The sequence below is a fragment of the Macaca fascicularis genome, chromosome 9 (genome assembly GCF_037993035.2).
Source record: "Macaca fascicularis isolate 582-1 chromosome 9, T2T-MFA8v1.1".
NCBI lineage: Eukaryota > Metazoa > Chordata > Mammalia > Primates > Cercopithecidae > Macaca > Macaca fascicularis.
Window position 1 is genome coordinate 92,760,459 of NC_088383.1, and position 12,700 is coordinate 92,773,158.

General features: G+C 33.5%; 1 protein-coding gene across 8 annotated transcripts in view; it reads left to right on the plus strand.

The window, feature by feature from the left end:
* Window positions 1-12,700, plus strand: part of PCDH15 (protocadherin related 15) — a 1,788,406-nt gene that overhangs the window by 1,725,871 nt on the left and 49,835 nt on the right. For 7 of the 8 annotated variants that reach the window (XM_065521086.2, XM_065521087.1, XM_065521089.2 and 4 more), the window contains 2 exons: window positions 2,747-2,962; window positions 12,183-12,271. In XM_065521086.2, coding sequence (XP_065377158.1) covers window positions 2,747-2,962; window positions 12,183-12,271 — 305 coding nt within the window. Of the gene's footprint in view, window positions 1-1,896; window positions 2,024-2,746; window positions 2,963-12,182; window positions 12,272-12,700 lie in introns of those variants that run through there. The other variant, XR_012417282.1, reaches the window with a different exon arrangement.

Here is a 12,700-nt window from a genome sequence, read left to right on the forward strand (position 1 = left end):
ATCCTCCAGCCTTGGCCTCCCAAGTGTTGTTATTACAGCCATGAGTCACCATGCCTGGCTTGTTTTGTTTCTTGATGCAAATGCTGGTCATGTGGATGTGTGTATTTTGCAAAATTTTATTGAGCTTTACATTTATAATTTGTACACTTTTTGCATGTTTGTTATCCCTTTCTAAAGTTTACACTAATAATAAAAAGTTTGTTTCAGAGAAATATCCATGTTAATAAGAAGATAGAGAATAATGTGTAACTAAATCTGACTGATTTGACATTTGTCCCAAATTTGCTCATTCTATGTGGAAGAAATGTCTTGGATACCTTGATTCAGACTTTGACTTATTGTAGCTGGGAATATGCGTTTTCTTTCTTATGCTATCCTTTGTTAAATGATTATAAACCTGTGGTTCAAAGTTTAAGGACAAAAAATTTTGATACTATTTTTCTTTCTTTGTTCATTTTCTTTTTCCTTTAAGTAAGAATGTGACCTAACATTGATAACTAATTACTATTACTCTAATACCAAAACTGAGCTCTGCCGTGCTGTAAGCCATATAAACTATCTAAAGAGATTAGCCAGTAGTTTGAGCTTGTCCTCTTCTAGAGATAATTTTAGGCTTGGCACAGTGGCTCATGTCTGTAATCCCAGTACTTTGGTAGACCAAGATGGGAGGATTGCTTGAGTCAAGGAGTTCAAGACCAGCCCAGGCAACATAGCAAGACCCTGTGTCTACAAAGAATTAGCCAGGCGTAGTGGCGTGCCTATAGTCCCAGCTACTCAGAGGCTGATATGGGAGGATAGCTTGAACCTGGGAGACTAAGGTTCAGTGAGCCGAGTTTATGCCACTGCACTCCAGCCTGGGTGGCAGAGAAAAAAAAAAAAAAGAGGGAATATTAACTCCCTAGAAAATTCATGAAATAACTGATCCTGAAGTGAAGTTATCTGGGTTGTGTAGTTTAAATTACCTTTTCTAACAAGTGATATGATTATCTGGAAATGTTTTAAATGGTTCACAATATATATAGAATTTGAAGCTAAATCAAGTTCTTTCTGTATTTAATACACATTTGCTATTATTTACTATTTTAATCATTTGTGTCTCCACTTTACCACTTATGTAGTCTTTCATTATGTAACTTATATTAAAATTAGATTAAATTGAAATTTCAGTTTCTTGGTCACATCAACCACTTTTCATTTGTCATATTTGGCTAGTACCTACTGCATAAGACAGAGCTGATTAAGAACATTTCTATCACTTCAGAAAGTTTTATTGGATAGCAATAATTTATATAAGTAAAACAATATATTCCTCAGTTTTTTTATTGTTATTAGATAAGACTATTTTTGTATGATTGTATTTTGTATTTTGTATGATTCTTAGCAATTCTTAGTAATGGCAGATCATAAATACATACTCATACTTAATAATAATAGCATAGATAAAAATAAGAATAAACAGATAATAAAAATAGTAATTATTGTTATAATAAATGAAAATGTCTAACTTACATATCTAGTATCATGAATAAGGTATAATCATCTTTTATCAAGTCTGTAAAACTCTCTTATCTACCATTTATTTTCCAAGTATTTCACTATGTAATAATTCTGAAATAGACGTTCTAAAAAATTTCCCCTAATTTGACACCATGAAGCTGGCCCAATTTAAGATTCTCATAGCTGTATTTAAAAACAAATGAAAAAAGTCTAAACAATGTGTCAGTCCTTTTTAATTCTAAATGGTAGGAAACTTTAATATGTGGATTATAAGTACCTATCACCAGGAACAAATATGCTTAATCAGGATACAAGATGATTAAAAAGGAAGTCAGATGGTACTTTATTTTATTTCATTCCAGATATTTTACTACATTCTTTTATATTTATCCCCCTTAGGCTATGTGCTACATCAAAAACACCATCAAATTGTATGCCTATTACAGCAAGACAAACATTAGGTAGACAACCAATCCCATCCTTCAACCAATTTGGATCAACACACAGAGTTGAACTCAACAAACACGTAAACCAAAAATCTTGATTCATTGACTCTGTTTGTGTCTATGTCTGTTTTTTTAAATCTACTTTTAAAATTGACAAATAAGAATAGTACTTACTTATTGGTATCATAGATGTTTCTGTATGTGTAATACATAGCAATCAAATCAGATTAATTAGCCTATCTATCACCTCAAACAGTTATCACTTCTGTGTGTTGGGAAAATTCACTATACTTCTTATAGCTATTTGGAACTATATACCATTGTTAACTATAGTTATTCTACAGTGGTATACAGCACTAGAACCTATTCCCCCTATCTAGGACATTATGTTACATGAAATAAGCCAAGAACAGAAAGTTAAACACCACATGTTCTTATTCATATGTAGAATCTAAAAAAAGGATGATCTCATAAAAATAAAGTGTAGAATACAAGATACTGGAGGCTGGGAAGGGTAAAAGGAAAGGAGGGGTAGGGAGAAATGTGTTAAAGGGTACAAAATTATACCTATGTCCTTTTTATTCATATGTCAGTAGTTATTATCATTGTAATAACAACCATTCAAAACTGTGAACACAAAGTCTATGCATCTACATAACTATATCCAGAAAAAATAGACATTTAGGAGGGCTTTATTATATTATTATTACATAAGAAACCTCATTCTTACAAACAAAAATAAGCCGTTTCATAAAGGTTATCTTTTCCTGCTTAATTATAACCTCTTTTTTTTCTCCTCTTAGGCTACTGATAAAGATACGGGCAATTATAGTGTCATGGCCTACAGACTCATAATACCACCAATTAAAGAGGGAAAAGAAGGATTTGTAGTGGAAACCTATACAGGGCTTATCAAAACTGCTATGCTCTTCCATAATATGAGGAGATCCTACTTCAAGTTTCAAGTTATTGCAACTGACGACTATGGGAAGGGACTGAGTGGCAAAGCCGACGTACTTGTAAGTAGATAAAACTTCAGGAAAGGGAAGTAGCTGCAATACTAGCCATGGGTCAGTGTTTTCAGCTTATAGAACTTCTAAGATTAATTTAAAATGGGTTTTCAAAAACATAATTATTGTTAATTTTCACCCAGATTGTTAGTCACTATAGTTTAGGAATATGTAAATATATGGTTCATATATATAACACCATAAGGTGTTTATTTTTCTTGACCTTTGAGAAAAACATTATAATATTTGAAAAAATATGATTGTAACAACCAAGGTATAAGCATTGGATTTCTATTTGGTCTTCAAAGCTCATTTTTAATATAGTGTTGTCCAGTGCTACATAAAAATTTTAAATGCTTCACAGAGTTATACTATGGAAATTAAACTATGAAATTATTTGTTTAAATTACTTTCAGCATTTTGTAATTGAGAATACAAAGAAAATGTTTGGGGGCAAATTTTGTTCCAATAGTATTTATTTCTTTGTTTTATCAAAATCCCCAATGATGACATTGATTAACTTTGACTAAGTTATATTTGGCTATAGTCAATAATATCATTGTTCTAATTTTCACTTAGGCTGTGCAGAAGTTCAGTGATAGATCATTTGAAAGGGAAGTTTGATACTAGCTTTTATTGAAAATATTTAACAGCAGTGCATATATCCTATGGACTCTTTACCAACTTGAAAGCATGGGTTATTTGGACTTTTGTCTGATGAATCTAATACAAAATATATTTATTGGAAATATTTGTCACATAAAGACAGATCAATAATAAGTTGTCTTTTGTTCTTTGCATTGTACATTTTCATTTTTTCACAGTTCAGCTCATTTAGTTCCCTGGACAAGCATAACCTTCATGTACAGGCATACATTAATGATCAAATATTTTTCTTCTTAGATAATGTTGAAGAACAATCACCATGATTGTGGCCCAAACAGTCCTCCAGGAGCATTCTCTTTTTTAACAGTAAAACTGCAATAGAGTAAATGAAGGCCACTCTAAGACAAGAAGTTTTGACATAGGAGATATTAAGTTTGACACAAATTTATGATCAAATTAATATCGGTAAACCTTATAGAACCTTATACACTTATTTTTATGAGATCATCTTTTTTTAGATTCCATATATGAATAAGAACATGTGGTTTTTAACTTTCTGTTCTTGGCTTATTTCATGTAACATAATGTCCTATTCTATGTTCTATTATTTAAGATATGCACATTTTGGTGCTTAAAAGCTAAACAATAGGCCAGGCATGGTGGCTCACACCTGTAATCCCAGCACTTTGGGAGGTCGAGACGGGTGGATCACTTGAGTCAGGAGTTTGAGACCAGCCTGGCAAAGATGGTAAAACTCTGTCTCTACTAAAAATACAAAAATTAGCTGGGCGTGGTTGTGCGCACCTGTAATCCCAGCTACTGGGAAGCTGAAGCAGGAGAATCGCTTGAACCCAGTAGACAGAGGTTGCAGTAAGCCGAGATCAAGCCACTGCACTCCAACCTGGGTGACAGAGCAAGACTCTGTCTCAAAAAATAAAAAATAAAATAAAAACTAAACAATAAAGTCACTACACTAAGTGTAATTAAAATACTATAAAAATCAACACAAAATATATATAATCTTTACATAATGTATAATTTTAATATATAATCTTTAAATATATATCAATCTAATTATATATGTATATATTATGTACATATTAGGGTACATATGAGATATAAAGTTTATTTTTAATATTTGAATTCCATATCTATTGTGTGGAAATTTAAGAATATGACTTTTAATATCATTCAAAATATATTTACAAAGAAAGAAAGTTAATTCAAAAAGCCATAATTTGTTATATATATGATATCATATTCTGATGCAAACTAATAACATCTGGTACGCCATCCCAGCCAAATGATATTTTTGATAAGCTTTGTAATCCTACCAGTCAAGAGAAAGGAGATATGAGATAAATAAGAGGTTTATCTAGAGAGTATGAGTGCCCAAACCAAGAAGGAAGAGAGATGATGACAAGTCTGAATAAATTACAAATGTGTACTCAGCCCGGAACAGTATGTGAGGAAAAATGAATGAGGAATGGCCTGAGAAAGGGGGAGGGTTTTAGGGAGAGTAGGCTTTGATCCTTTGTTACTCAGGCGGGGTGTGGAGAGATGTTTTTTTTCTTTCTTTCTTTTGGTTTAGCTTTAGGAAGTTGGCGTTAATTGGCTTAGGTTCCCTGCCCCCAGACCCAGGAGTTTCCTGTTTAATCCACTATTAGAAAACTATCATGAATTGGCCTTAGATTCCCTGGCCCCAGACCTTGGTGTTTTCCCTTTTCATTCAGCTTTAGGAAGTCAGCACAAATTGGCCTTCGGTTCCCTGCCTCCAGACCCTATTCTCCTGCGTCAGTATCCATTTAAATTAATGACTAAAACCCTCCAAATGAGCTTTTGCTTTGTTCAGTAATCACTATATTTTGCCTCGATGTCACAGAAAATCTTCTTTGCTCCTAATTCTCCAATACCTTGTCCTCATTCTCACTATGGCCTGATTAACTGGCATGCTATTTCACAGAAAACTAATACTAAAGCATTTAGAAGGACACTTCTATGACTCCTACCACTAAATCTACCTACCCTCCAGGATCTAGGCCAATATTCTTTGCCTTCTTTCTAGCTCCTTTAGGTGAATTCTCTCTGTTTTTATCTAAAGCCTGTACATCTACTTATGCAGTAGATTCAATTCCCACTTACCAGCTCTTGGACATTGCCTCAGCAGCTCTCCCATTTCTTTTCTACATTATTAATATAAATTTCCTCCTTATATCAGATTATTCCCACAACAATGCTTTTTTCCTATCTTCCAAAAATTCTAAAATATCTCTTGATCTATATCACCTTCTAGCTGTCATCCATTTCTCTATTCTTCTTTCTAGCAAAATTCTATGTTAGAATTGACTTATTTCTCACTATTGAATCTCTCTTAAACCCTCTCATCATAGGAGTGTTTTCTCTCCAATCACTCTTCCAAACTATTCTTGTCGATGCCACCAATGACTTTCATGTTAGGAAATGTACTGATAATGTCAGTCCTTATCTTACTTGAACCATCAGCAATGCTTGACTATTACCCTCACTAAGGTTTCAGCCCACCCACCATACTCCCTTGTTTACTCCTTCTCAGTCTCCTTTATTGGTTCATTTTCTTCTCCTGACCTTTTAGTATTGAGGTTTCTCAGGACTCAGACATTACCTCTCTTTTCTATCTGCATTCACTCACTTGTTAAGCTCACTTAGTCCCATAACTTAAAAATATCATCTACATAGTGAAAGCTCTCAAACTTACATCTTTACCTTAAAGCTCATTCCTGAACACCAGACTCACATATTTATTTGTACATGTAGCCATTCCACTTATTTTTAAAAAGGTGTTTATTTAGTGTTTCCTAATGGATTTCTCTTCTTCATCATATTTCTTCCACCTATAGTCTTCCTCATTTTATTTGATGACCAAATCACTTTGAGTTCCTTAGGCAAAAAATTTCTTGACTCCTTTCTCTTCTAAACCTCACATTCATTCCCTTAGTAAATACTGTATATCTATCTAGGCAGCTGGCTAACCTATCAATGAAAGTGTCCTAAACACCTTTTCAATATTTGTTGATGAAATGAGAAGTAGGCAAAAAGTATATCTGCTGTATGTGGAAGATGGTTGCCTCAAGGAAAAGCACTATGCAAGCTGAACTAGCTGCTTTTTAAATGGACTAACATTGTCATATGAAAGAACAACCTAGAGACAAAATATGGTTATTCACACTTAAGTATTTGGTAGGCATTTACACAAAATGGATGAAGGGAGCCTGTCATTTCAATGTAAACAAGTAATGATAATACTGAAGCTTTCAAGGACAAATTAGAATATTAAAAAAATTGTACCTGTCACTGTAAACTTTACTAGCTTCTGAATATTTAGACTTTCTTGATGAGTCAGTGGTTTTATTAAATAATGTGATTTATTTAGTGATATTGTGTAATGAAATGTGTTGATATTTGCAAAATCTGCAGTGTTCTGTAAACTTGTATTTTCTAAGTGGCCAATGCAAGATGTTAAAAAGTTATACATGTGTAAAAGATCTATTCAAAGTACAATGGCTGAGTGTGTTGGCTCAGCCTGTAATCCCAGCAACTTGGGAGTCTCAGGCAGGGGGATCACCTGAAGTTAGGAGTTCAAGACCAGCCTGGCCAACATGATGAAACCTCGTCTCTACTGAAAATACAAAAATTAGTCAGGTGTGGTGATGGATGCCTGTAATCCCAGATACTCGGCAGGCTGAGGCAGGAGAATCGCTTGAACCCAGGAGGCGGAGGTTTCTGTGAACTGAGATCACGCCATTGTATTCTAGCCTGGGCAACAAGAGCAAAACTCCATCTCACCAAAAAAAAAAAAAAAAAAAAAGTACAAGACAGACAAATAGATTTTAGTGTAACTGAACATGGTTTTAGATTTCATGTGGAAACTAACCTTGAATTTTGGTATAGTATTTTAAAAAGAAAATACATAATTATCTAAGTGGACTATTAAAACACCTCTTTTATTTAATAAAAAGTGAGTTTGCAACAGAGACCAGTTAGGAAAGACGGTTCAAGCAGGAGGTGATGAATATCTCTAAAGTTGGGTTGTCCAATATGCTAGCTATCAGCCAAATGTAGCTATTGAATACTTGAAACATGGGTAGGTCACACGGAGATGTGCTATAAGGATAAAATACACACCAGATTTCAAAGACTTAAATAATAATATGTAGAATGTTCTTTACATGTTAAAATTATATTTTACTAAACATATATTAAACATATTGGGTTAAATGTGTTATTGAATCAATCTTATTATTTCTATCTTTCTAATGTGGGTGCCAGAAAATTTAAAATTACATATGTGATTTGCATTCGTGGCTCACATTATATTTCTATTGGACAGCACTATTTAAAATGTATAAGAAACTTATGAGAATAAATGGAAAGGACATAGACATAATAACATGTAAATTTCCAGCCATTTTTTTTTAATTTTGTGCTTCACAAATGTTATTTCTCTTCTTTTTAACAATACCTAGTAATTTTAATCCATTACAAGTATAAATCTCAATGATGATGGAAACATATTTATAAAGCCTTCATTAGTGGTTAACCTACGGAATTAAATAATTTTACAAAAAATTACTAAATATTTGGTGTAATAAACTGACATGCAAAGTTCTGGAAATATTTGCATTTTTGCAGAAGGTATACTGGAAAAGTAGCATAAATAAAATCTACTAATCTTAAACAGCTAAATATCCTTGTTATAGATGATAAAACAAACCAGAATAAAGTTGTAGAATTTCTGTGGAAGACTAAAATGTAAATTGTAATATCCTATTTTCTGCATTTGTGTAGTCAAAATGTGTGTGTTCTATATAAATCAGACATTAGCACTTTGAGGAGATTTAAAAATTTTAAAGTAATTAGTTAGAGGTAAGTGTGAGACAACTACTCTTGGAGTTAAATACAGTGCGACAGTGTGACCTTTGTTAATTTATCAGAATTAAATATTTTTTCTTTTTGTATCTTTAAAAGAAAATACAAAAGTATATTTTCAAAATATATTAACATCATAATAAAGTATAACTTTAAAATTGATATATTCCAGACACCTTAAATGTTAACTCCTACTCTTTCAGTCAGAATTTTGCTCAAAATCTCACTTTTTTTTCTTTCTTTTTTTTTTTTTTTTTTTTTTTTTTTTTTTTTTTTTTTTTTTGAGACAGTCTGTCACCCAGGCTGGAGTGCAGTGGCGTCTTGGCTCACTGCAACCTCCACCTCCCAGGTTCAAGTGATTCTCATGCCTCAGCCTCCAGAGTAGCTGGAATTACAGCCATGCACAATCATGCCTGGCTATTTTTTGTATTTTTAGTAGAGACAGGGTTTTACCATGTTGGCCAGGCTGGTCTCAACCTCTTGGCCTCAATTGATCGGCCTGCCTCAGCCACCCAAAGAGCTGGGATTACAGGTGTAAGGCGCCACATCCAGCTTAAAATATTTTGAATAAGTAACTTATCTTTCTGATGAAGGGAAAGCACTGACTTTCCTTCAGATTTAACAACATTCATTCTTTCCTTTCCACTAAGTTTACATTGGACAGATCTCCATCACATGGCTCCATTAAACTACAAAGAAGGCTGAGAAATCTATTGTGTGTTCCCAATAGGAAGATAGACAGAGCTGGTGAACAGCTAACCAGTCTATACTTCTGATTATCAAATATTTCATTATTTTCCACACAAAGAGAACAAAGTCTTATCAAAGTTAACACCTGAATCTTAGCTGTCATGCTGTTCTTTTTATCAGGTCTAGAGGGAACTCCTGGTATTTCAGTGATCCAGAAAATAAATTCACCCAGTATAGATGGTGGAAAAATACAGAATATCCAATAGAAATTCCTATTTGAAGAGGACAATAATGGTAGACATACAGAATTGTCCAGGCCAATTCTGAAATCCTGTTGGGTATATTTAATGTAGATCCCCATCCTTGGAGCAGGAGATTTCCTTGATTAAATCCTGTTTCTACCCTAAGATAGAAAAGCTTATGTTTGGTCTTCCTCTGTGGCTGCTGAATCTGTCCTCCACTAGTTACTACTTAGTTCCTTTCCCACCTTTGTTTTTGTTCACATCTTATATAATATTTGCAAAGTGTGACAGATTTCTGGTATATACAGCCTGACACCAGCTTTTATAGTTTTTTGGATCTGTATCCATAAGAACCTTGCAGAAAATTCATGCACATTGGAAACAGATTTTTTTAAAAATTTTAAGTCTACATTGCAAGAATCAGATAATTTGAAGACAGTTTACTGAAGGGTCTATTTTTGAAGGCCTGGGCAGGATGAATGTAGGGAAATAAGAGACATTGGAGAATTAGAGGAATACTAATAGTAGGGATTTCTAACAGTCTGTCAGCCAGAAAAGGTGGGTTGAAGCACATGCTTACCAGACCAGGAGACAGATGTGTGAGAAGAGAACAGTTTGACAGGTCAGACAGTCCTAACAATTTTCCACTGAAATACTCAATAATAAGGAGTTATTTCTCCTACTCATTTTCCTCTCTTTTCCATTATCCTGCTAATGCTCCCTACTACTCACTGTATCCATGACCCACATCATGGTCCAGGGGCCTTCTCCCAACAGATGGTGGAATTAGGAAGTGCTTCAGCACTAGTCCCACTACAAAAGCTCCTCTGTCCTGAGGCCAGGACTCCAGTACTTCTGAGTCCAGCAGTTAGAGGAGATGATGGGGGCTTCAGGGAACAGAGAATGAGGCCTAGTGATTATAATTCTCATTGGGATAACACTGTATAGTTACTACCTGTTCCAGGTGGTTTGCTTTTTATCAAAACTTTTAACCTTTTCTGGTCCAATGTTAAAAGAAGGAAAAAAGAAGGAGAAGGAAGGAAGAAAGAAGGAAAGGAGGGAAGGAGGGAACAGTTATACAAGTTTCATATACATACTTCTAGAAATCTTTATCATGTAATTTTACTGCTAAAAAATCAAAAACAATAAAACAAAAAATATTTCTATGCAACTTCTATATCCTTTTTTACTCAATACCAATAAGAAAAGACAAAGTGATACAAAAACTGTAATGATCCCTTTTGCTAGTGAAGTTAGATGTGTTTTGTAAAAAGACAATCAAGACTCATTTACACGTTGAAGGGAAATTTAGTCATTTGGTCCCGGACTCCTATAACGGGTTAGGGGCACAAAGTTAAAACTACCAGCATAAACTGCTTGCTCAGAAGTAGTAATCAGACCTACTCCTGTCTTAATAAAGTCTTCAGACATGATTGATTAGGCTCACACAATGGTTTGATACATTTCTAACTAGTAGCAAACATTTTACATAATATTTTGGATTTCTTTTTTTCCTGAAAAACTGAAAGATCTAGGAAATCTGGATTTTTTTCCCCCACATTGCAATATTCCTTAGAGGTGAGTAGTAGCTGACCTCTTCAGCTGAGTTATATGCTCTCGGATTTGTGTTACTTCCACTTCTTTCTATTATTTCATATTTTTGGCTACTTTTCTCTTTTAAGTTACCTGCCTGGTTCCTGAAGACATCTGAGTTTGTGACCCCTAATAGGGGTCTCTATATGTAAAGAACCTGGAGCCCATAAAAAAATGTATGGCAACGTGAAATTACTCCCTACTGTAGATTGTATTGAGATGCGGTGCTAAGTATGCCTAACCCAGAGTGTTCAATTTATGATTCTGGTACAAATGCATTTATATTTTAATAGTATGTAAATGTATGTGCATGATAATATATGGCCTTTTAGAATTTTTATATCGGTATTGAAAAATAGTAAAGAGCACAAGCTCTGGTGTAAGACAGACTGCATTTAATTAGGATTAAGTTATTAAATATATCTTCCATTTATGTTTCTTATTTTAAAATGGAAATGATCTTAATAACAACCTGATTCTTTCTATATATTTCAATGAGTTAAACCTGTAAAATACTGAGGAAAAGAATAAATGCCATGTTGTAAGCACAGAATAAATATTTTTATTTTTCTTCTATTTTTCAAATGTAAGATCATAGAAGAAATTCAGTAGATTTTAAATGAATGAGACATAGTTATCAATAGCCGTTAAATTAGCTCATTTAACCCATAGGTAAAGTTCTAAATATATATCTCTACCTACACAAATTTAAAGTTGGTTAAATAGATAAGAAAACTATATGTGATGACCTCGTAGAATGAATTATTCTAGCCAGTCATATCTCAGATTCTTAGTTACAATGAATAAATGATCTCTCAAGACTTGTAAAATATAAAACATATTTTTCATTATCTTGGGTGTTCCTTAACAATCAAATTTTTAAAAAAATGCCACCCTTCATGTCTCAGTAAATACCCAATAAAACAAACACAAAACCAAAAACAATTGAAATAACTCAGAATTTTTAATTTCTAGGTAAACAACAAATAGTTTCTCATGCTCAGTCTGCCCCAGTTAGTCTCCAACCTCTTGTGTAGATTGTATAATTTAAAAAAAAAAAAAATTGTTCCTGAATTTGAAAATGAGAAACCACTGTGTCTATGCATAGTAGGGAAGAGGTAATGTGGGGGTTTTCTGATTATGGAAATTTCAGTGAGTAAAACTTAAATGAATTCTGTTTTTTCTTCTTTCAGGTCTCTGTGGTCAATCAGCTGGATATGCAAGTCATTGTTTCCAATGTGCCTCCTACTCTAGTGGAAAAAAAGATAGAAGATCTTACAGAGTAATTGATTTTGTTTCCTTATATATTTATTTTTATGTGACCATGATTTTTAACTTTTTTATTTTTTAAATTTTATTTTAGATTCAGGGGATACATGTGCAGGTGTGTTACATGTATATATTGCATAATGGTGAGGTTTAGGCTTCTAGTGTGCCAACCACCCAAATAGTGAGCACTGCAGCCGATAGCTAATTTGTCAGCCCTCATGCCCCTCCCATTCTCCCTCCTTTTGGGTTACTTGATTTATTTTAATTTTAATTTTTTAAATTGGGTTACTTGATTTATTTTAGCTGTTTAGTTGTTGGAGTCTTTTAGATATTATGATACTAATCCCTTGTCAGATGTAAGATTTGCAAATATGTTCTCCCATTCCATAGGGTGCCTTTTCACCCTGATGATTGTGTCACTAATTGGGCAAAAAGTTTTAAA